The sequence below is a fragment of the Podarcis bocagei genome (assembly GCF_964188305.1).
Source record: "Podarcis bocagei genome assembly, chromosome: 2".
In the NCBI taxonomy this organism is placed as follows: Eukaryota; Metazoa; Chordata; class Lepidosauria; order Squamata; family Lacertidae; genus Podarcis; species Podarcis bocagei.
The window spans coordinates 29,830,873-29,856,162 of record NC_138126.1 but is presented as its reverse complement, the minus strand read 5'-3'; the positions used below and the strand labels follow the sequence as shown (position 1 = coordinate 29,856,162).

The following is a 25,290-nucleotide window of genomic DNA, read 5'->3' as shown; positions in this document are numbered from 1 at the left end:
ACTTAAATTTCATATCTCATCAAAAGTCTGGGTGAGAAGGAGTATTTTAGCTTGACACCAAAATCATATATTAGCATTGGCACTAGTGAGACCTGCCTGGCCCCAACACTAATATCACCAGTATTTGGAAAGCTCATCACTAAAGTCATCAGTACTCGGCAAATAACAAATAAAGTAAATAATGAAAACATTCTGAGAACAGTCTTGAACCAAATATGAAACCAGGACCAATCTGAATCTTCCCCCTCCACCCAAACCCACTCCCTTTAGGTGCTGTTTTCAGCGCGTGTGTCAGCGGGAACACGCATGCTGAACATACATAAGTGGGGAGATGCCTGTACCATAAAGCTGTGAGCCTGTTCCATGGTTTTCCTGGAGGGCTGTTACTGCCGGATGCTAGCAACCCTATTATAGGAGCGTCATAGCACCATCATGACCTTATAAGGTATGCTAGCGATTGGACCTCACTGCACTGCCAACCCTGTGTGTGTGAGTGAGTCACACAACTGACATGGAGCCCAAGGCAGACAGCAAGTGTCCGTGTTTCATCCATCTACAGCTTTGCACTAGACACAGCCTTGGGGGACTGATGCATTGATGAAGCACCCAGCTTTCCCCCACCAGATCCTGCTGGTACCCCATGCCTTGCGGCGGAAAAATTACAGCAAACCTATGGATGTATTTATAAAAACATATCCTATGCTGCAATTTCATTTTTTAATAAACTAGAGCACTTTACAACCACTATATATAAAATAAGACCACATAAAAACTAAGATCACAGATTGCTGGCTAGCTACTGCAAAAAGTATTTCTTTTTCTTAAAGGTCTGCATAAACCTACATAAAAAAGAGGGTGGGATTCTATGTAGAAACTTGGAGGAGGGCCCTGTAGCTTAGAAATGTGCTTCAGGTGCAAAGATCCCAGGCTGAATCCCAAGAATTGCAGTGAAAAAATGACAATAAGGTAGCAAAGAGGGTGGGTTGGGTTGTGGGTACCTTGGAGAACCAAACAATGTCAACAGTACTGAGTTTGATGGACCAATGGTCCAAGTCAATACAAGACAGCCTCATATGACCATAGACCTCCGCGTATTAAATATAGAGATGGTGATGGTAATACCAGCAACCAATTCTGGCATCTGTTTGCTTTTGGAGTTTTTCCCATAGGAAAAAGGCATGGGTGGAGATGTTGTGTTGGAGAAGTGGAGGGAAATCAGCATGGGATTCCTCTGGAGAGATTTAGGAACACCAGGCTCTTGGAATGTAGTGTCCTCCCCACATATCTTTCCTGCAACATCCATCTTGATTTGTCTTCTCCATAATAATCTGAAGAGCAGTCCTGCGGAGGAAAACGCTGTGCTGGAGCTGGCCCCGAGACAGGGCTGTCTAGTGGTGATGCTCAGCGGTTGGGAGGGGAGGAACATCAGCTCTCAGAATAGCTCGGTGATAACAGGGCTCAGCAATCGATCCTGACATATTGCTATTCAGTGCATAAATGATTCACTCCTCCTCTCTTCTTGCAACAAAAATAAAAAGACTTCACAGGCTTGCAAAGTGCCAAGGTACCATTATGGAACGTAGAGTGAAATAGAATCACAGAATTGTAGAGCAGGAAGGGACTTCACGGGTCATTTAGTCCAGCCCCCTTGCAATTCGGGAACCCTGCCCACAGCCGTCCCTGGGTGGGCTCGAACCACCAAACTTCCAGTTAACAGCAAGATGCACTGACTCAGCGTGCCACTGGGAGGGATATTGTAAGAATCACAAAAGCCGCTCTTGAGAGAGGGAAACGACTTTGGTGGAAATAGCTTCGACTGGTGCTGAGATCCTGGCTGGGGTGGGATGCAGCACGCTGTAAGAGCTACCATGTTACTTTGGATTCCTCTTGTAAAAAGAAAGAGCACCCAAGATGTGCAAAAAGGGCAGGGCCAACCTTCTCCAGTTTAGTGCTCTCCAGACCTTTTAGACTATGACTCCCATCTGCCCCATCCAGCATGGGGACAGAAAGAAATGCCATGCCTTGATAACATGATTGAGGTTTATATTCATTTTATTTAACACGTTTCTATACTGCTTTCCATCCTAGGTTTGCAGGGTGGTGTACAATATAAAAACACAAAAATATGTAACATAGTAATAAACAAAAGCAATACCCCCATGCCAAACACAGTTTAAAAGGCCGTATATTGTTTAATTAGCTGAGGCTCTGAAGAAGAGGAATGTTTTTATCTAGCACCTAAAGATATGTAATGAAGGCAGCAGGTGAGCCTCCCTGGCGAGAGCATTCCACATTCCTTCAAACGAAGGGTGGTATACTACTGTGGGTTAGGGATGTTGTTGGTGCTGTGGGTTAAACCACTGAGCTTGCCGATCTGAAAGTCGGCGGTTCGAATCCCCGTGACGGGGTGAGTTCCCGTTGCTTGGTCCCTGCTCCTGCCAAGGCAGTCCTTGGGGTATTGCAGTTTTGAGCTGTTTGTGATGTACCAGAGTCATTTTGGATCTTGTGCTCCTACAATGCAGAGGTCAGACAATAGGGATAAAACTCCCCCCCCCCTTCATTGCTTGGAAAGATTTAAAGAGTGACAATCTGCTGCCTTTTAGCACTGTATGCTAGGATCCCTTGACCTGGATGTTAGGACAGCACAAGGGGTGTGATCACACTAAGCCTTTTATCAATGGAACACAGCAGGGAAAGTTCATGGTATCAGAAGGGGGGGGGGTACTGACAGTCCAGTGGCAGCAGCTGTTAAGGAATATTGCCCTCTTCTCGGGAGCTAGTTGAAATTATTGTGTGATTGTGACCACCTTGAGCTGTATGACGAAAGGGATATATAAATACCTTAAATCAATCAGATTGAATTGTGTTATAGCCATAATTGTTGCATCAGCCAGGTGTGAGCATTTCTGTTTGGACAGCTCCGTTCAGACTTTTCTCAGGCCAGCTTCCTAGATGTAAAGCAAAAGCTCTCTTTCCTCTAGCAGTGGTAGATGTAAATTGATGCCACTTTTTAATTAGGAAAAGCTTGCACCCTAATCTCCTCACCCTTTTGGACTAAATCGCTCCAATATAACAAGTTGCCTGCACCCATCTGTTAACAGCTGCTGAAGCTATCGGATTGCTTTCGAGGCATGCTGATACATAATGAGGCACAAAAGTTGAGACCAGGAATCAAGCTTCCTTAAAAGCACCACGGGTAGCATGCAAAGCTTTTGACGGCCAGACTGACACTGTTTTAACAGGCATACAGCACCTCATTCATGCAAAGCACAATCCGTTTATGGAATCTGCTGTCATGGGACATGGTGGTGAGGACTACTAGCTTAGTGGCTAGCCTATAAATCATTGGCAAGGTTTTAGGTGTGCGTGTAAAATTGGAATACTTTTGAGTTACAGGTAGAAGCATCCTTTTTTTATGTAGTATGCATGTTTGAACTATATAACCTACGCAATGCACACTAAGTTTCAGCAGGTAGCCAATCTAGATGCAACTTGTCTACAAGCTCCATCATACTTGACCACTGATCAGGCTGGATCAGGGACTGATGGGAGTTGGTGGCCCAACAGGATCTGGGGTGGGTGGGGTGATTTGGTTGGCTACTTCTAGTGTGAATGACTGAAGGATGCTTGCCCTGCCAACCGCACACCTGATAGTTGAGCCATAAGGGACTCGGTGGTTGTTGGCAGAGCAATAGGCTTTGCCTTCTATCCATCTCTGTGTGCAGTTCCTTCATCACACACTAGGACACAAGCACAGGTTCACTTAGCTCTATCTACATGAGCAAACAGAGAAGCTTTTCCATTCCTGATGAAGTCCACTAGCCTCTGCTGCCTGACACACTCCTGGCTTTATCCTAGCTATGATAATTTTTCAAATCAAAAGTTTTCAACTCTTAATGTAGCCCAAAACATAGTTGTGCTGTGTCAGAGGGCATGGTGAGTAAGGAGCCAGGAAGGTCTCCAGTAGACTACAGATGGTGCCTGTGTAATATTTCTGGGGAAGGAATTCCAAAGGGTAGCTGCCACCACATTAAAGGCTTGAATCCTACATTGTGCAGACTGGACCTCCTGAGAAGATGAGATCTGCAGGAGGCCATCACTGGCAAAGCACCATGATTGGCTGTATATTTAAGGGGTGACAGAATTTTTCAGATGATCCCAAGCTGCATAGGGCTTTATACACCAAAACCAGCACCTCAAACTTAGTCCAGGAGTTAATTGGCAGCCAGTGGCATTCTTTCAACAGTTGGCTAAAATGTTGGTGACATCCTGCCCCAGTGAGCAGTCGAGCTGCCACATTCTGCCCCAGCTGCAGCTTCACCAGCTACAAGAGCCACTCAAGGGCATGAGCACTGCTGAAACTTTTATATAGAGCTAGTCTAAGACGTCAGTGTGTTGACTCATATAGCAGTAAGCTATATATGTGTACCACCCGTGCTGGTTTGGTTGGAATAAACTTTGGGTAACTTAAAAAAAGAAGAAGAAAACCCAGACACAGGTTTGTCACTCACCACCACCAAAAATAATGTGTGATATATTCTAGAGGACCTATGGACAAATGGGGGTACTCAGTGTTGACTATCTCAGCTGCAAATGTGCAACTTGTTACGATCCTTGATCCACATCTCTGGATATCATGGATCTGATTGTCTTAGGTTTATAAGGCATTGAAACTTGCACATATTGGGAGCAGTGAGGCAAAATATTGTATCTGGTTCTGTGGCAAAACCAAGCAAGTAGTTCCTTTACTGTTCTTTCGTCCCCAATTAAAGTGATCCCATGTGCATGGAATAATGTTTTGGATTCTAGCTATGGAAGCATCTATGTTATCAATAGCAAGATGATGATGATGATGATAGGCTTGCTATTGCTAAAAAGAACACTAACTTGTTTACACTCCATATAATAATTTTCTGAAATGAATATGCTTGCTCGTGCATTATCTAAAATATTTAACATTTTTATATAAAGTTTCAGATTCTATTACATGATCACAAAAATTCAAATTAGTAACATTTATCGCCATGCGTTCAAATTACTGGTTTCTCCCTTCTTTCCATTATGCTTCACTATCCTTTACACTTGGAGACCAGAAAAGGGGCACTCTGCAAAACTTATTAGCATTGATTTTGGCTGAAGCAGGTGAGAATCAAAGGACTTTGGGTTATTTTTTGGGGGAGGGGAAATCTACAATGGGACAGCTTCAATTTAATCCCCATTCTAAAGTTGCTGCCCAGGAAATTTGGAACAGAAGGTTTTAAACTCCCCCTGAAAGCCACTGTTCTGCTATTGTTTTCTTTCTGATTTTCCATTTAAACCAATCTCATCTTCCATACTTTGAACAATGCCATTTGACTGATACTATGATAGCAAATGTGTCAGGGTGCAGGTTGATGGATTAGTTAAGTGCTGAAAGACAACAAGGAAATCTCTGTTCATACATGTATTCTGATTGTTAACAGTGCCGAGCAGTAGAACAATTAATGGACTTTGCTTGTACTTTTCAAACACTTGGCATCAAAAGCCACTATTTCCAGGAGGAGCAAAAGCTACAATGCTCATCGTTACAAACCCAGAAATTCTATTGTGCAACTTAACCACTTACACACCGCTTGTTTTCCTTAGCTACAGAGTTACTGTACTGTGTCATAAATGTACACAGTATTACAATGCTGCATATCAAAATAAATGCTATATCCTATGACTACATAGAATAAAGAATGTTTTCAATGAAAAGGTAGTATATAAAAACAAAACAAAACACAGTGAAATATTTAATGCACAAAAAAATCTCTGCTTTACAGAAGAAATCATGCATAGATTGTATCAGATTAATAACAACTCCAAAGGTGCTATTGATCTGCATTGTGAGAAATGGTCAGCTGCTGTGATACCATCACTTAACTATTTTGTTTTGCATAATACTATCCAATGGCAGCAAACATCTGCATCAAATTACAGTATGACACCATGCAGCCTGTCCTTAATTTTGATATTTTTTTCAATATATTGCATTAGTTTGTTCAAAAAAACTGCATTACTTTAAGAAAAGAAAGAAAAGTAAAATATTCTGAAAACACTTGGGCAGTACAGACCAAAGATTCAACGATAATTTTAAAATAAATTCTGCAATCTTTTTTGTTTGTTTGTTTATGCACACATCACTACAGCTTCCCGAAGTGCAGAATAAGTTCACTAAAACAGTTCTCTCTACCCCCAAAAGCAGTATTTTTAATAAACATCAAGGAAACCCACAGAAACAAAATCACCTAAGATTAGGGTGCAGTTGCTAAGACAGAGAGACACAGATACACACAGATCAGTGTAACAAAGGTAGCTTTGGATTTTAAAATAAGAGTTCCCCTAGAGGAAAAAGAACATTGACTGGTTACAGTTGTTATTAACTTACCGGAGCAAATATCACCATACACATTTACAAAAGGTTTTATAATCCAACTTCCCTCATCTGAAAGAAGACAAAAATTGGCTCATGCTAAAAACAGAGTCACCCCAAAAGCTCCTCAGTAGCCAGCAGTAGCTCCTGTCCCTGTTTTTATGAAGCAAATAAAAAGCAAGCAAGAAGAAGAAAAAATCAATGCTCAGGGAAAGTGAGATGATATACCAATCAGGCAGCAGCTAGAGCCTTATTTGCTAGAGGGAGGTGGGAACGGTGCAGAAATGGTCTCATGTTATTAGAGAATGACTACACACAGTCTAAGGACAGGAATCTAATACTACTTTCTCCCTTGGTGGGAGAAGGGACCCGGCTGCTTTTGTAGCAAGTGCTCAGCTCTTGTCTAGGAAGTGCCACAGAGCTGCACAGATCGTTGCTCAGACCTGTGAACGCACTAGCTTTGCTTTGTGGGAAAGGTCATTGCGGAGAACTGGGTCCTGGGCTCGTGCTAAATAAGCCTGAACATTATTCATTCACCTTCGTGTTCATTTGAGAAGAAATTGTGGGGCAAATACTGGTAAGGGGGCACTTTGAATGTGAACAGCCAGGACTGGCAAATCAAAACAAACAAAAAAACAGAGACACAAAACGCAAAGGTCCTGCAAACACCACAACCGCCAACTAAACATGTAAAGGTAAAGGTGAAGGGACATGACTTATTACTTATTTATCACATTTCCATCCCACCATTTTATAGTTCAAATCAGGAAAAATAAATATAGTAAATGGACAAAAGTACAAAGATTCACAAAATGTTTAGAGGTATGCATACCCCCAGGAAAAAAAAGCACTGGATTTAGGTCAATCATGCTGTAGTGAAGTATGAACAACACCTGCTTTTTGCTATTGACCCCACAAGCACAAGATGCAAATCACATGGACTCCATAGGCAACGGATGTGGAAAATCTCTCCCCCTGCTGGCTTTAAATTGTATGTTGTATACATGAAGGAGCGTCTCCACTCCCATCATCCAGTCCGGACACTGAGATCCAGCACCGAAGGCCTTCTGGCGGCTCCCTCATTGCAAGAAGTGAGGTTATAGGGAACCAGACAGAGGGCCTTCTCGGTAGTGGCGCCCACCCTGTGGAACGCCCTCCCTTCAGATGTGAAGGAAATAAGCAGCTATCTTATCTTTAAAAGACATCTGAAGGCAGCTTGTTTAGGGAAGTTTTTAATATTTAATGCTGTATTGTTTTTAACACTCGATTGGGAGCCGCCCAGAGTGGCTGGGGAGACTCAGTAAACTACTACTACTACTACTACTATTATTATTATTATTATTATTATTATTATTATTATTATTATTATTATTATTATTATGTTAGCACATCCATAGTTGCCCCAGCGGCTTATTCTGGCTACTGTGTACAAGGCAATAAAACACAGCAGCTTCATTGCACATGCAGGTAAAAATGTCTTGCGAATCTTGAGATTTTTTTTTCGCTCCCCCCCCCTTTTTCTAAGCCGCTAAGCCTTTAATAGCCTTTTAGCAGCTAAGCCGCTAAGCCTTTAATAGCCGCTAAACTGCTAATAGCGCTAATCCGCTAAGCCGCTAATAGGGTTGCTTCGCAAGACGAAAAAACCGCTAGACGAAGATACTCACGGAACGGATTAATTTCGTCTTGCGAGGCACCACTGTAGTTTAGCATATATGGGGTGGGAGCCATCTGTCTGTCAAAGGTTGAACTCCCTCAGGGTTAATCTGCTAGCACCCACCTGCAGGTGGTGTGTGAGAGAGGCCAAAGCTGATGGCGGGTTTGAATTCGCGGGATGGGGTGATCTACCATTGCTCTGGCCCAGCTCCTGCCAACCGATAGGAAAGTACACAGTGGTACCCCGCAAGACGAACGCCTCGCGAGACGAAAAACTCGCAAAACGAAAGGTTTTTTCGTTTTCAAGTTGCCTCGCAAGACGAATTTCCCTATGGGCTTGCTTCGCAAAACGAAGCTTGCCCCGCAAGCTCCGGGGACAGCGGGTCTTCCCCGCTGTCCCCGGACCTCTTTTGAAGCAAGGGGCGGCGGGGAGAAGCGATCTTCTCCCCGCAGCCCCAGGTCCGGGGACAGTGGGAAGCGCTTCCCGCTGTCCCCGGACCTCTTTTGAAGCAAGGGGCTGCGGGGAGATCGCTTCTCCCCACCGCCCCTTGCTTCAAAAGAGATCTGGGGACAGCGGGAAGCGCAGCGCTTCTTCCCCGCTGTCCCCAGACCTCTTTTGAAGCAAGGGGCGGCAGGGAGAAGCAATCTTCTCCCCGCAGCCCCAGGTCCGGGGACAGCGGGAAGCGCAGCGCGTCTTCCCCGCTGTCCCCAGACCTCTTTTGAAGCAAGGGGCGGCGGGGAGAAGCTATCTTCTCCCCGCAGCCCCTTGCTTCAAAAGAGGGGACAGAGCAGTGCTTCCCCTCTGTCCCCATTTTAAAAGCAGTCTGGGATAGCAGGGAAGCGCTTCCCGCTATCGCGGACGGCTTTTGAAGGCAGGCGGGGGGGAGCAAAGACTTTCGCCCCCCCGCCCGCCTTCAGAAGAGGTCCTGGACCTCTTCTGAAGGCGGGCGGGGGGCGAAAGTCTTTGTCCCCCCTGCCTGCCTTCCCAGGGGCTTTTACATCGCCCCGGACAGCGGAGAAGTCCTCCGCTGTCCCGGGCGATTTTAAAATGCCGCCCGCCAGCATTTTAAGATTGCCCCGGACAGCGGAGAAGTCCTCCGCTGTCCCAGGGTTTTTTAAAATGCTGGGGGTGGGAAGAAAAGCCCTTGTCCCTCCCCCAGCCTTCAGAAGAGGTCGGGGGACAGACTGTCCACGGACCTGGTCTGAAGGCGGTTTCCATAGGAACGCATTAATTGATTTTCAATGCATTCCTATGGGAAACCGTGCATCGCAAGACGAAAAACTCGCAAGAAGAAAAAACTTGCGGAACGAATTAATTTCGTCTTGCGAGGCACCACTGTAGTGCAAGTAGATAAATAAGTACCGCTGTGGCAGGGTACTTATGGCATTTCTGTGCACTCTGGCAGTCATCACAGTGTCCCGTTGCATCAGAAGCGGTTTAGTCATCCTGGCTACATGACCCGAACAAACGCCGGCTCCCTCGGGCTGAACAGCGAGATGTCAGGAGCACGTCCTACTCTCAAGTAGGACCCTGGCAGAGACACATGCCCGACTGTCGTGTTCCCTCCCTCCTGGTCAATCGTTCAGGAGCTTCAAAAGCTCTCTTCTGCCTGAATACCACAGCGACCAATGGCAACAGACATCAGCACACTTTGGGATCCGCAGAGTCTTCACAGCTTGTGTAACAGACCTCAGCAACTCAGCATTTTGGCTAATCTACTTTATTTACATATAAACATACACAGAGCACTGCAACATGGCTCCCCCTCTCTCTAGCATCAGAAAGCAAAGAGAAAGAACAAAGGACAATAGTCCCACTTCACGGAACACAGTAACACAAACATCCTGTCTCCGTCACTTCCCACTCTGTGGAGTCAAAATATACACCATCATGTGATAAACAACAATCCCATAACTGCAATCATGGAGCAGGAATTCTAACACACCACACCCCATAGTTATCTTTGACTGGACTTAACCATCCAGGGGTCACTTACTTTTTTCTTTTCTCCCTGCCACTCTCCTCTCTCTGTTTCTGCCACCCAGCTCTTCAGATTAATATCCTACCCAGAGATCATCCTGAATCAATTCCCCCCTTTCAGCAAATCATTACCCAGCTGGATTGCCTGACATGAATTTATATGTTCCATTCCACACCCACCGAAATTAGCATCATCATCGTTACAATTAGGATAGCAAAGAAAGATTACGTTTCAATCTTACAGATGCAAGAAGGGCCTGCTGGATCAGGCCAATGGGCTGCCTAGTTCAGCATCCTGTTCTCACAGTGGCCACCAAATACCCATGGGAAACCTGCAGGCAGGATCTTAGCACAAGAACATTCTCCCCTCCTGCTGTTTTCCAGCAACAGGTATTCAGAAGGATACTGTATTTGACTGTGGAGGCAGAGCACAGCCATCACGGCTAGTAGCCATTGCTAGTCATTTACTCATACTTTTGGATGAAGCAGTAGATTTATGTTGCAAATGCATACCGTGAACATATATACACGTGTTAGCTGTCTTATATGGATTCATGTGTAGCACAAGGATGGGTGAGTGGGTGCGACTGCAATATGGAGATTGCAATATACAGAGAAACTTAAGCCATATCTGGTCATGCTGCATGTTGTTTGCTTATTGTAGCTACAGCTTCTAAGTGCTATTCCATCACCCCTGCATTCAAAGAGTGTCCTCAATGACACAACGCTACAACCAGACACCCAGTTATCAATCAATGAAGTGGCTGTGCATGGAGAGAATGGAGCAGCGTGATTTTTCCACTGTTGTGCTCCCAAAATATATGCAAGCACTGTGGAAATAAGAGGGTGATGTGAAGCAGTATGCTACGAATTTGAACCTCCACTTTTCAGACAACCACAAGAGAGAAAAATGTTGACATAGGAGGAGGAACTGTACTCCAGTTAAACTCCTGTAGTTTACTGGTAATGGTAATTCTTCACACATTGCATTTTTAGATAAACACTTATCTTGTCTTAAATACACACCTGAAAAGATAACACATGGGTGCAAACATGCTTGCATACACATCTTACAAAGGTGCATCATCCAGCAAGCTAGAATTGGCTTTGGTTGCAGTATAATGTGTGAAAAAGCCATTAGTTTTGACGCCACACTTGGCACTTATGGGAATTCTTTTCAGAACAGCACAAATATTTTACTTAAATTGGCTGTCCGTGAACCATTTGCAAAGATAATCCTGAAAGCTGAGGTTTGATCCATTGCACAACTATCATCTATTTTAAACAAGCTGTGAGTGTTTCAGCATCCGTCATGTATGCTTTAACTGAGATACCTGCACCACAAGGGTTTGGACTAGATGACTCATGGGGGATCTCTTACAATTTTACAGTTCTATGACAACTCATCTCTTAACTGGTAGCTTTTAGCAGGGATGTGGGACCTTATGCCGGTGGGCCAAATGCGGCACTCTATCTGGTCCTCTGGACTCTCCCCAGTCCTCACTCCTTGTCCTCCTTTGTATCTTGAGTGCTTTTTGCCTGGCTTGAAGATGTCCTTGAACCTTTGATTATACTTCTTGCTGGCCTGTATAGATAATTGAGATGAGTGTGAACCAGCCCCGGAGCAAAAACAGTTTTACTTCCTGATAATGCTTTTAAACACACTCATCTCAACCACACTCAAAGAAACGCAATGCCAGATGCCCCAAGGCAGAGCAGAAAATTAAATTATTTTATCTTTTAGCAAGAAAAAATGAACAAAAACTATCTTGCACCAACATGGGGGCATCCGGCAATGCATTTCTCTGATCCTGGTTTGGGATCTTTGCAAAGAACCAAGAATGGAGGAACTTGTAGCAGGAGAAATGGGTATTACTTTGATTATGGCGCTGAAGTCCACCGTGTGGACTCTGCTCTCTGCACCCGCCCTGGTTTGTTAGTCTGCAACTTGGAGTAATGGGGAGGGTCAGTCAGCATGCCTGTGGCTTGTTTAACCTGAACACTGAGCTGCCACTTACATTTCAGCAAGATTTGAATTCTCAAAAACGCCTTCTTTTACTTTGTGAAAGTGGCTGTGTGTGCCAGTCGTCCAGAAGAAATGCATGGCAACATTATCTCCTGAAAGTGATCGGGTTCCCGTGATGGCTCACTATTTGCAAAACTGTTTGATTTTACTGAATCAACATCAGATCAGTTCACTGGTTGCTTCTCCCTGTATTCCACTGCTGCTGCTGCTGCCGCCGCCGCCTTGTAATTCATTTCTATGACCACTAAGCCATGCTCAAGAAAACCACAAGGTACAACATTGCAGTGAAACATTTTTTATTATTATTATAACTGAGGACAGATCACTGTGCAGTTCTGTTTTACATCAAAGGTAGAGGAAAACAAGCACAATCTCAAAATAAAATTAATGCACGTCATGTGTTTTAAAAATTAATCAGGAGAGGGCCAAACCCGAGGGAGTCATTGGGCTATGTTCTGCAACCCTCCTGAACCTAATGGCGTTGAATCAGCATAATTGAGAGAAGAACTTGGCCTCTCACTTCTGGGCTGGAGTGTTAGCGATGACAACACGGAAGTGAGAATTAGAATTCTGAAATGGGGGGCAAGAGGGTGCAAATTCTGTGATCAGGAACGTCAGATTCTCCAGCTGAAATTCCTTGGTGGCCAAAACGAAGTGGACTTTCTGCTTTTAGCAACACACTTTTTCCTTTAAAAAAAATTATGTGTGTGTGAAATCCTTGGTTATTTAAGAAGACTTGCATCTTGGTCATGAAATGTCTTAGAATCCCCCCCCCCCCGAAGATAAAATCAAACTTTGGGGGAGCATTTTCACTCCTATCCCCGTGAAATGCTGGAGAAAGCTGGGCAAAATACTCCAGCCCTGCACTAAACCCAACAGCAAGTCACTTCAGCCTGGGCATAGCTTTACATAATTCATAAACCTCTTCTGTTTTATGTTATTTTAATATAACATAGGATTGTTCTGATGCCACTCCAGTGTATAAAAGGACGCTACGACAGGTATGAAAAAAGAAAATGGTGATGAAAGCTCTTGCAATGCCTCACTTTTTTTTAGAGTCCATGGAATCTGCATTTCCGTTTGGGCACAGGAGTGACTTGCAGGAACATTCTGAAGCTAAGCCAATAATAAGCTGCCATGTCTAACAATGAACCGAAAAGCCTAAGCATAGTATGGGAATACTTGTATATGGTGAACTGTATTGGACTTCCAAAGAATAAGACCCAAGAGACATCTCTCTCTAATCTCCTATTGCTGGGGGAAATTTCAATGCCAGGCCATTCATTTCCCTCGTTCTCTTTTGTCAGCTCTGCAAAATAAAGAGAGATACAGATTACACAGGGAAGAAAGAAACTTTCACAAATTCACTCGGAATTTGCCTTAATCACAGCTGCCTGATGAATGAATGTCTTTTACACTGGACGAGACACAGGAGGCACTTAGTCAACATTCCGGACGCATCTCACAATGACACGCAGCAAGAACAAGTAGAGTAACAAGATGCAAGACTGACCAACAGGCGTATCCAACACAGTGTGAAAAGGTGATTGAGAAACACGGAGGAAAAAATCCCAAACTTACCATTGACAAAATCCCATTGTAATTGAATCGGGAATGATCTGCGTCCTCCTGCCACTGTTATTTAAACCCCACATCTCTCACTGAGTTTCATAGAGTTTGGATCCAAAGATCCCAAAAGATCTCACTCTGGTTCCAAAGGGTCAGGAGACCCTCAGGAGCAGCTTGAGACCACAGGTGGTTATGGCATCGCACTTTGGCCGGGGACTGCAAGGGCTTCTTGCTCACATGGCAAGAATTCTTGGATCGAAGCAAAGATCAGAAGAGAAATATATAGTCACTTAATTGGACTTTTCCTCCACACAAGAAAGCCTACAGGAATTCAAGAGATTGTGCCACGAGGAACCTGACCACTACTTAAAGAGGCAATAAGGTTATCATTTGCTAAACTTGTTGTAAATATTACTATATTTTTATTATATTTTATTTATACGTTGCCTTTTCTCCTGACAGGGACATCGAGGATGGTGGGAATAGGTTTTCCAGATGTTTCAGACAGCAACTTCCATCATCCTTGATCACTGTCTGCCCTGGCTGGGGCTGGTGGGAGTCAGGCGCCCAACAACCTTATACTGTAAACCGCCCTGTGATCTTTGGATGAAGGGCAGCATATAAATTTAATAAATAATGGTAAATAAAATAATAATAATTGAAGCGGCTTACAGATAAAAATAAGAATCACTAAAAACATAGAAGAAACAATTAATGAAGAACAATTAAACATTGTTAAAATTTATTATAATCTAATAAAACCATACAAATAATTACAATAAGAAGAGCATGGCACCAGCCCTTTCATTAAAAGCTGCCAGTTCCCTGTTGGAACAAGAAAGTCTGCCAGCAGAAGGACAACAAGGAGGGAGCCAGTCTGGCTTTTCTAGGGAGAGAGTTCCCTTGTGAGTAGAATTGCATGGTATGGAAGCATAGGGCTGCAGGTGTCTCCTGTGTGCTGGTTGTGATTTATCGCTTTCGGGAGATTTAAAGACCACTTAATCCCAATCCTTTCTAAGCAGTACACACAACAGAATGGTAGATGGGCAAATATTATTTATTATTCTTAATTGCATTTAGTCACTTTTTTATGAAAAGAAAACTCAAGCCTACCTAAAAATATGACAAAAAAATAAAGCCACTATAAAACAAAACAAAACAAAACAAAACAAAAGCTTAAAACATTGACAGACTGCCCTGGTCTTGTCCTTCACAGAAAGTTCTAGTGTTGAGGATAGCTGCTTCAGCCCACAGAACACCTTCAAAGCACACCTGAATTATAGGAATGGTCAGTACTCTCAGAAATACCTCACCCCTACCATTTAGAGAAACATTAACAAAACAGCAGCACTGCATAACACATGTAAGTGTCATCAGGCCTCAAGTCCTTATGTTTGAATACTTGCAATTTAGAGCTTTCTAGAACTATGCAATTTAATTCCCAGGCGCCATCAGAACTATTGTGGTTTATATTCAGACTCTTTTCTAATATTTACAAGGCTAAAGGCATTTTCAGGATGCTATAATAGGCTGATGTCTTAGCCACAGCAACTAAAATAATAAGATGGCAGTGTGCATTTGCTAATAACCCTTGTGGCAAAAAGTATCTGGGGAACGTTACACACACACACACACACACACACACACACACACACTAATTAATTAAGCCTTAAATACAACTGGAAGTATTTCCCCCCCTTTCCTTTTCGAAATGGCACACTACTTAATGAACACTTGCCTTTTCATTTCTAAATGCAAATGTCACAGAGCGTGCATCAATCCATGGCTTACTGCTGCAGTTTGCAATGCTAATAAGTAAACCAGGGCTGAAACATTATTATGTAAGCTGGTTTCAGAGAGGGATTTTTGGCATGCCAAATGTAAACAAAGACACCCTCCTGGCAGCTATATTAAAAAAAACAAACAGTTCTCAGTAAGAAAGTTTTTGCAGACTGGATCCTTAAGATTTACAGTAGAATCATTTCTGATTTACAGCAGTATTGTTTGGAGTGGGAAAGAACAAGACTATGAACTCAATGCACAGTGCGGCAGCAAATCTCCAAACCTCTTGTTCTTCTGCTTCATGTAGCTGGGGTGCTTTCAGCAGTCACAATCATGTCGTAAGTCACTTCCAGCTTTCCTGGCAAATTTTATAAGGATTTCAGCAAATCCTAGAAATATAAATATATGCTCTGGCTCTCACTTTCTAAGGGCAGCAACAGCAGCGGTGTTCTGCAAAGGGTGGAAAGTGTCTTGTTCTAGGATTGTATTCAAGGCTAGAAGAGTATTTCATGTTTCTAGAAGCTGGCCTCAAAATTTTACAACCCAATGCTACATGACTCAATAAATATTTCAAATTTTGAGGCATCCATGTGAGCAGGCAACTGACATCCCACCCCCACCCCCGTGCTTGTTTTATTCACAGAAACAAAACACTGTAAGGGAGCACAAACCCTGTAAAATCCCAGGCATTTTTCTTACCTAACAAACCTAGACAGCATCTTAAAAAGCAGAGACATCACCTTGCTGACAAAGGTCCGTATAGTTAAAGCTATGTTTTTCCCAGTAGTGATGTATGGAAGTGAGAGCTGGACCATAAAGAAGGTTGATCGCCGAAGGATTGATGCTTTTGAATTATGGTGCTGGAGGAGACTCTTGAGAGTCCCATGAACTGCAAGAAGATCAAACCTCTCCATTCTTAAGGAAACCAGCCCTGAGTGCTCACTGGAAGGACAGCTCATGAAGCTGAGGCTCCAATACTTTGGCCACCTCATGAGAAGACCCTGATGTTGGGAAAGATGGAGGGCACAAGGAGAAGGGGACGACAGAGGACGAGATGGTTGGACAGTGTCCTCGAAACTACTAACATGAGTCTGAGCAAGCTGTGGGAGGCAGTGGAAGACAGGAGTGCCTGGTGTGCTCTGGTCCATGGGGTCACGAAGAGTCGGACATGACTAAACAACAACAACAAACTAGATGTTACATGGGAGATGCATGTAACAGTCTCTTGACTTTTAAAGAAATCAGAACATCCCCGAGCCCACTTGCCACCTTAATTTGCCCAGAAGCAACTATACATATACATTATATTCAGATTTGTTTCTCTTTTAAGTATCTAGCCATGCCCCTGGCTAGAAGAAATAAAACAAGAGGGGAGAATACAACAGCCTTCTGGGGATATATGCAATAGAATTGAATCCTTAAAGAATAAGGACGACTCCTCAAAAGGGGGAAAAAGCAACTTGAAGCAACTCAGTCTTAGCAGGACCAGCTCAAGACATCTTGGCACCTCTGGTGGTCCCCAAAATGGTGCTCCCCTCCCTGCCAGGGAAGATATACTGTACTTCAGGAACAAGAAGGGAAGAAAGACTGAGTTCAAGATCTGCTGCTATACTGCAGCAGTTGTCTCATCTTGTATTATGGGTAGGCCAGCCCCGAACCTTATGCATATCCAGACATTTTTCAGACATCTTGCATTATGGGTAGACCAGCCCTGAACCTTATGCATATCCAGACATTTTTTGCACATAGTAAGAAAAGCTGGACAACAGGGGGAAATGACTAGGGAAATCATGAGAAGAATCCTTTTCCATATATATTTTTAAGAGGAGGCCAGACTAAGTATCCATACATCTTCTCTTCATAAACCTTGGAGAACCTTTCAGCTTCTGTTGTATCAGGCAGTTTACTCCACAGTTCATGAAAGCATTACTTGCACCATGTTAACATTGCTCTGTTCATCCATGCCCACTATTCTGTGCTTCGCTCACTTCCAGAAACAACCTCCTTTCCTCTCTCTCTCTTTCTCAAATACAAGGCAGTTTAAATGCACCACCAATCATGCAAAAACAGAAAACACTGAAAGGTAGGAAGGAGCAAGATGGGTATTTTATTGTTATAGTAGTGTTTTAGCGGCTGTTTTTTCCCACGTGCACAAGCTGTTATTTATGTCTTGTTTTTATCTGTATGGGCCTACGGCCGTAATAAAATTATTATTATTATTATAAGATGGGTTTATATTCATTTTTTTTGCTGTTGTTGTTTTTATTTAGGAGTTAAAAAAAATCAGCTGATTACCATCAACTGTACTTTAAGTTTCCAGCTACTATTCAGCCCGCAGAAAGCTGTTATTAAACTACTAATTGTCTTCCTTATCCTGCTTCCCACACAAGAATCATTATTTTACTCATAGCCAAACTTACAATATTAGCTTCATAAGAGGATCTGTCAATCAAAAACCCCAAGTTGCCGCCTAATGGAATTTTTTTGAAGAGTTATTTCTCCAAGGCCTGACTATATTCACTTTTCATCTGACCATCTAGCCCACTGTGATCAAATGCAACAGGGTTTTACTGAATGGCCACATTTGTATCTGGGTGAAATGAAAACAGCAGTCTGTTCCCAATCAACACAGGAGTAGCTGCTCCCAATGGATCAGATCTTACAATGTCAGTAGCTGAAGAATAGTTCCTTTGCTTCTGCACCCTCTCACACACAAGACCAGGGCCAGCCCACCTGTGAGGCAAGATGAGGCAACTGACCCAGGCGGCAGAATCCACAGGGGCACATGATCCCAATGCTGATCTTTATTCAGGGCCGGTCCACACATAAAGCAAGATGAGATCACTGCCTCAGGTGGGAGGATCCTGATGTTGATCTTTCTTTCCCCCTTGATCCACATGTAGAGCTTCCCTTGTGGGGAACAGGGAGCCATTTTTGGGATTCGTCCTTGGCCCAGCCCAGCCCAAGACAAAATTAACCCTTACAAATAAAAGTCCCTGATCTTCCCCACATTTCCTATCCTCTTGGTCCCTTTCACCCACCTGGTGGGGCAGCAGTGTCACAAATTAGCAGTATGGCTCATGGTCTGACGTATTTTCTCTCACCAGCAAAATGACTTTGAGGCCTTGTGTGGCTAGAAAGGAAGTGATCAGCAGGTCTCTTTACGTCCTTCCCAGCCAACTCTATTGTCTCCCAAAGGAAGTCCATACCTCATGTATGCCAGCTATCTGCTGCAGGAGGTTGCGGTGACTTAAGGAAGCATGCAGGCATCAGCTTAATTCTGCAATTTTGCATGGGTATCTTAGGAACCATTATTTAAAACAAAAAACATGGAATGTGGCAGAGGCATGTTGCCAGTTGCCAAAAATCAATCACACTTCAGAGACAGCAACACAGAGTTGTCACTGTTACAGTCTCTCATCAGATCACTCTGAGTTGCTGGGTAGCTGTTAAAAAAGCAAATATAGCACACACACCCCTCCACAATGCACCCTGTACTCAATGCTCTTTCACTTAAATCGCCGCCCTTCCTGAGTAGCTGAATATCAAACTACTTTCATGCTCTTTTAGCAAAGACAGTAACGCTGAGCCATGGTTGCTCTCTAGCGGCCAGAGATGAACACTACAAAGCAAATCATGAATAAAAATATGAGAGAAATCAGCTTAGCATCAAGAACAGGGGTCAGCAACCTTTTTCAGCCGTGGGCCCGTCCACCATCCCTCAGACCATGTGGGGGGGTGGACTATATTTTGAAGGGGAAAAATGAATGAATTCCTATGCCCCACAAATAACTCAGAGATGCATTTTAAATAAAAGCACACATTCTACTCATGTAAAAACGCCAGGCGGGCCCCACAAATAACCCAGAGATGCATTTTAAATAAAAGGACACATTCTACTCATGTAAAAACATGCTGATTCCTGGACCATCCGCAGGCCGGACTGAGAAGGTGAATGGGCCAGATCTGGCCCTCGGACCTTAGGTTGCCTACCCCTGATCAAGAAGCTCACTGTGGTGGACAGAAATAAAGATGCGCATCTACTTGCTTCTATTCCAGTTAAAAATAGGGAATTTAGGCCACAAGCTTAACTCCACTTACCTGGGAATAAGTCCTGCCAATTTTATAAAAAGACTTAGTTCTGAGTAGACATGGTTAGGATTTGGATCTCTGTCCCAACTATCAGAAGCCCTATCACAGATTACAGTGGTACCTCAGGTTACATACGCTTCAGGTTACATATGCTTCAGGTTACAGACTCCGCTAACCCAGAAATAGTACCTCAGGTTAAGAACTTTGCTTCAGGATGAGAACCGAAATTGTGCTCTGGCGGTGCAGCAGCAGCAGGAGGCCCCATTAGCTAAAGTGGTGCTTCAGGTTAAGAACAGTTTCAGATTAAGAACGGACCTCTGGAACGAATTAAGTACTTAACCCGAGGTACCACTGTATAACCTCCAGTCAGGGCCGGATTTAGGTTTATTGAGGCCCTAAGCTACTGAAGGTAATGGGGCCCTTTATATGTCCAGCTGTCCTTTGTCAACAACAAATTGTCACTGGTTTTTTTTGTGTGTGTGTTGAATATATGCTATATGGTAATTTATGGACCTAATAGGTATCTAACTAGTCATATTTTACGGAGCAGGCTAGCAGGCGGGGCCCACTACTTACATCATAGGAGCCTACACAACACAAAACACTGTTGCTGTATGTAGGTTTTGTTTTATTTCTTTTTTATCTTATATTTTGGAAATGTACATCCAGGTTTTTTCCCTTTAAATTTTTTTGGGCCCCCCAAGAGAGTGGGGCCCTAAGCTATAGCTTGTTTAGCTTATACGTAAATCCGGCACTGCCTCCAGTTCAGTTCAGTTCTTTCTATAATCAAGTTGCTGCCCTTCAGGTATAGGCATATATGGGAGGCTCACTTGGTGAAAACTTTACTCTATAACCAGGCCTTGGCTTTTACCTATCTGTGGATGGGATGTTTTTAATATATTTCATTTTCCTCTTGATTTTTATGTATTAGGATGTGTGTGTCTGTCTGTTTGGTTAGTTTTAAGCTGCTTTGGGTTGCCCTGGGCAAGATAAAGTGACTAACAAATTAATAAATAACAAACAAATAATGTATGTGACAAATGAAGAGGGGAGACAAAAGATTCTAAACTCCTGTTTTCACTGGTTGCCAGTGCAGTTGGGAGGCAGGCAGAAACATCTTTGCTGCTATTGAATAGTTTACACTCTGCCAGGGATGTGTGTACAGTAGGCTACAATCAAAAAACAAAATTATGTGCCATGAAAAGCCGAATTCTGCAACCTGTATAAATTATGCAAATGATGCATTTTTTTTTTTTTTTTTTTTTGCTTCAGCTGAATTAAGTTCTGTTGCTGTTCATCTGGACCAGGAAGAAGTTAGGCAGCATAATTGTGAGGATGGGGGAAGTGCCAGGTTGGCAGCAGTGGGTACGAGGGCTTATTCGTCTGTGCTCATCATAGCTGCTCACACAACCTTATTACCACCATGCTTCCTTGCTTCATTCTGACCCTGCTTAGCAGTGCCTCACATTGCTGTGATGGAACAGGAATTCTGCATCCAGTGTCATGTTCTATTCAGAATACATGTAGTAGTCCTGCTTTCTTTCTTGTTTGACATTCTGAAGGTAAATGCCCTTCTTTGGACTTAGCACAGAAACTGCACATCAGGCTGTAGGGAAAACCAGCATCTGCAGCAGGACAAAGGCTTGTCTGGTCTAGCATCCTGTTCTCACCATAGCCAGCCAGACACCTATGGGAAGCTGCAAACAGCACAGCACTGGTATTCAGTAGAATACTGCCTCCAACAGTGAACTGACACCAAATATTAAACATGGCACAAGCTTTTGTAGACTGGAGTCCACTTCAGCAGAAGCTTGCTTGTTACTTGGTCTATTGCTACGTTTCTATGATGGTTGTTCACTGCCCTGAGGGTCCCATTAGGAATGACATCTAAGTGTGAGCTTGGTGAAGCATGTCTGGAAATTGGGGCCTTCGGGGGCAGTGGCGTAGCGTGGGTTGTCAGCACCCGGGGCAAGGCAAGTAATTTGCGCCCCCTAACCCGTGGATTTGCGCACCCTAACCCTAACCCCCAGATGTTGCGCCCGGTGCGGCCGGCCCCCCCTGCACCCCCCACGCTACGCCACTGTTCGGGGGAGCAGAGTTTAAGTGTTGCCAACACTAGGTGACCCCTGGCACAGAGGTGGGGACCCCTGACAGCACAGCAGATGCTTACCAATCACCTGGGCCAAACTGAATACATTTCGCTGGCACTGAAGTCCTTTCTGTGTGCCCTTCTCACGGCGCATTTATTTTTGCTGCCACTGAACTATTATGCTGGTTCTTTGTTTCACCTCTGGGGCTTTGTTTCACAGTCATTTCCCTAGCAAAAGAGCAGCTTCCTCTTCTCTTCAAACACAATTAACGTGTCATTCACATTGTACTTTGGACCGGAATATAACCACTTGCAATAGCTGCTCCAAAAAGGGGGGGGGGAATCATTCCATAATCACCATAATTATTGCTCGCATCAAGGGAACACTCAACTTCTTTGCTATGGCAACTAGAGCTAGGGAAGCTGTTTAATTTAGGGAAAGCGCAATGCAACCAATTACTTTTCCAAAACATTTGACTGCCCACCTGTGTCCACTGGAAGTAGGATCAAGAATGTGAGGGTAGAGAGGATGGCTCACTTAACTGAACATGCATATACTAGCTTATATAATGAGCAAAGTCAGAGGCTACTGCATTATGCAAATGTTGGTTCTGCTCCTCAATAATTATGTGTCTGTAATAGTACAAATCACATCTCTATTGCAAAAAATAAACTGCTCTCTGCTGACACTCCTTGCCTCCTCTCCACTGATACATGTAATAAAACTCTGTGCTAAGTATGTAGTAGGCCAGAGCTCTATTCCGAACTTAAAAATGGGAAGTGTAATACTGATGGAAAACAAAAGAGGTTTAAAGACATTCTCAAGGCAAATCTAAAAAAAAATGTAACATAAGCACTGATAACTGGGAAACACTGGCTTGTGAGTGTTCCAACTAGAGAACAGCCTTTACCAAAAGTTGTCATGGACTTTGAAAATGTTCAAACTCAGGACGAAAGGGAGAAACGTGCTAAAAGGAAGGAACATTTGGCAGACCCTCACCATGATCAACTTCCGCCCGGAAACCCATGTCCCCACTGTGGAAGGACGTGTGGATCCAGAATTGGCCTCCACAGTCACTTACGGATTCACTGTTAAGACTGTGTTCATGGAAGGCAGGCCAGAGAATTAGATGGGCTTGGTGCCTGTAAGGGGACAATCCAGGCAGTCCTTTAGTGTCCATCACCAACATAGGATCCATGGTGGGAGGTTATTGCTTTGTTTGTTATTATGCTGTGTATTTTTGTGTTTTTATACTTTTAGCTGCCCTGTGAACCTTGGACAAAGGGTGGTATATAAATTTAATAAATAAAAAGGGTGGAGTCTGACACAGACACCTTTTTTGGAGAGCCAACTGGAGCTAATGCCAAGCAGGGGCATAGGAGGGGGGGTGCAGTGGGGGTGGTCCGCCCCAGGTGTCATCCCTGGGGGGGGTGACAAAAAGGCACACTGTGGGAGGCTTGCCCTGCCACCCCTGTGCACAGCGGCTCAAGGTGCCACCACATGCGGCGGATCATACTGCCGCCCCACAACTCCCTCCCCCCTCCCGGGTGCACGGCCTGGCCACTGCTTGGGGCGCCCATGCAGCTAACTCCGCCACTGATTCCAAGTGCTTTCCAAGAGCTTCTTCTCCATCACAAACATACACGAAAAGCAGTATTTTGTTAAAGGTCCTGGGAATCGTAGCTTTGTGAGTAGAAACTACAGCCCCCAGGAATCTTTGGGGGAAGTCATGTGCATTGGATGTTTTTTAAATGTATGGTGCAGAACTGCCTTTAATGATGTTTTGAACACTTGGATCCATCTGAGTTGAGCCGGTAGTAATGGCAGAAGAAAAAAAAGGACCTTTGATGGCTGACACCCTGAGATGTCCTTGTGGGCCACAAAAAGAAACCAACACACAAAGCCCAGTGTGAGCTTATTCCAGGTCCCATGTCTGTCAGATTGGGTCTGCAACTTGGGACACTACCTAGGCATTGTTCTATGTGCTGTCATAACATTTCTGGATCCCTTATTAAAGATCCCGTTTGCTAGAGCCTCCATAAACCTGAAGTTCTGAAAGTGCTGCCATTTCACGCATGAGAACTTGAACTTACAAAACGGCCATCTCAATGCTCTTCCCCATCTCACAATTCGTTTTCATCTAATATCAGGTTGGTTCTTTCCACAGAATGTGTGGATTGTTCATATGCCTGCAATATGTAGAAAATGTATTGACAGAGCATGCCCGCTTTTCATGACACCGATAGGACTATCAAAAGAAAAACAACAAATTCAGAGCAATCCTTCTGGTTTCAAAATACACGCTTGAGAAGCATGGATTTCTGCAACAAGGCAACAGAAAGCAACAAGCAAACTTTAAATGAAAAAAGAAAACTAATAAAATGGTAACACTGCTTTACAGAAACATATTTCAGAGATTTGTATGCATAGGCCAAGCCTGCATACACACCACACATTTAAAACACTGCCTAAAGAAATTTGGGGACTATAGTTGACACATCATAGAGCTAAAATCCCCTGCACTCTTAACAAACTAGAGTGCCCAGGATTCTTGCAGTGTACTTTAAATGTATGGTGTGTACTTTAAATGTATGGTGTACACACAAGCAGTGCTGGGAGTGGGGATTGCAGACTTTCCTCAAGGTCAATCCTACAGCTTCAGGGTCCGAGAACCAGCTTTTCTTGCAGTTGATCAAGTTGTGCCTGTTGCAACTGTAGTTGGTCCACCACCAGAATCTCCATCTGGTACGTCTATTACATTCTGCAATATGTTTTGCAATATGTATTTTATTGTGGTTAACCTTTTTATGTACTGCTTTGGGGAGCTTTTAGCGGGCAGCCATAAAAATGAATTTCACCTTACCTGATGAATACACATAGTTGGTCTAGAATGTAAGTTATTAACCGGGTCCTACTGTAATTAGTATCTTTAATCTGTACTTAAATATTGTCACTGGATCTCACTCAGCTTGTTTCCAGGCAAAACTGTAAGGCCTTAAAACACACACCTTACAGTGACCTAAATTATCTGTGACCACTTTCTGGCATCTGAACCTGCCCATCATCTTGGTTCCTGGTCCGCACCTTCAGATATTCAGCAAAAGCAGCCTGTGTTGCAGTGAGGTGTTGTGGGCACATGCCTGCTCCTCATGTAGCAGTACTGGCCAGTGGAGTGTGTGAAACACCACAACTCCTGTTATGTTGAGCAAATTGCTTAAGAGTGAGGCAAGCTAAGAAGAGACAGCGAAACATGTAAATTTGTTCTTAATCTTTCACAATTGGAAGAACTATTTACATGCTCCAAGCTGCAAATAAAAGGTCTGGTTCAAAGAACTGGGTGCTTTTTATGTTTGGCCACTCAATTAGCTGATTAAAACACACACTGCTTGGTACATCATTTTACGACATTAAAAAGCAATTAAGTCAGGCAGGTTGGATAATTGTTTTGTTACAATCATAAATAAATCAGCCCTCATGGGAACTCTAGTTACAGTGTTGTACAAAGAGCAGATTACCTTGGAGGGCAAATTACAAGCACTATCTTGCAATAAGTTTCTAAAATGAAATCACTGATGATACTATTGATATAAGCCCCCGCCCCCCGGATATTCCATATAAACAGCTTTCCTTAATCTATACAACAACCTTATAAGATTGGTCAAAACAATCATCTACATCAGGCTTCCTCAACCTCGGCCCTTCA

General features: G+C 43.6%; 1 protein-coding gene and 1 long non-coding RNA gene across 3 annotated transcripts in view; both read right to left on the bottom strand.

The window, feature by feature from the left end:
• SYNPR (synaptoporin) overlaps positions 1 to 25,290 on the bottom strand; it is a 161,389-nt gene that overhangs the window by 50,109 nt on the left and 85,990 nt on the right. Inside the window, exon 1 of one of the 2 annotated variants that reach the window (XM_081184347.1) lies at positions 6,410 to 6,757. The exons of the other annotated variant lie outside the window; for it this stretch is intronic. Within the exon in view, the coding sequence (XP_081040473.1) occupies positions 6,410 to 6,433 (24 nt within the window). The 5' untranslated portion in view covers positions 6,434 to 6,757. Of the gene's footprint in view, positions 1 to 6,409; positions 6,758 to 25,290 lie in introns of those variants that run through there. 2 annotated transcript variants of the gene reach the window in all.
• Positions 12,334 to 23,805, bottom strand: LOC308581774. Its single transcript, XR_014005277.1, has 2 exons — positions 23,681 to 23,805; positions 12,334 to 13,363 (listed from the first exon to the last, which is right to left on the bottom strand). It is a non-coding gene; the product is annotated as an uncharacterized lncRNA (long non-coding RNA).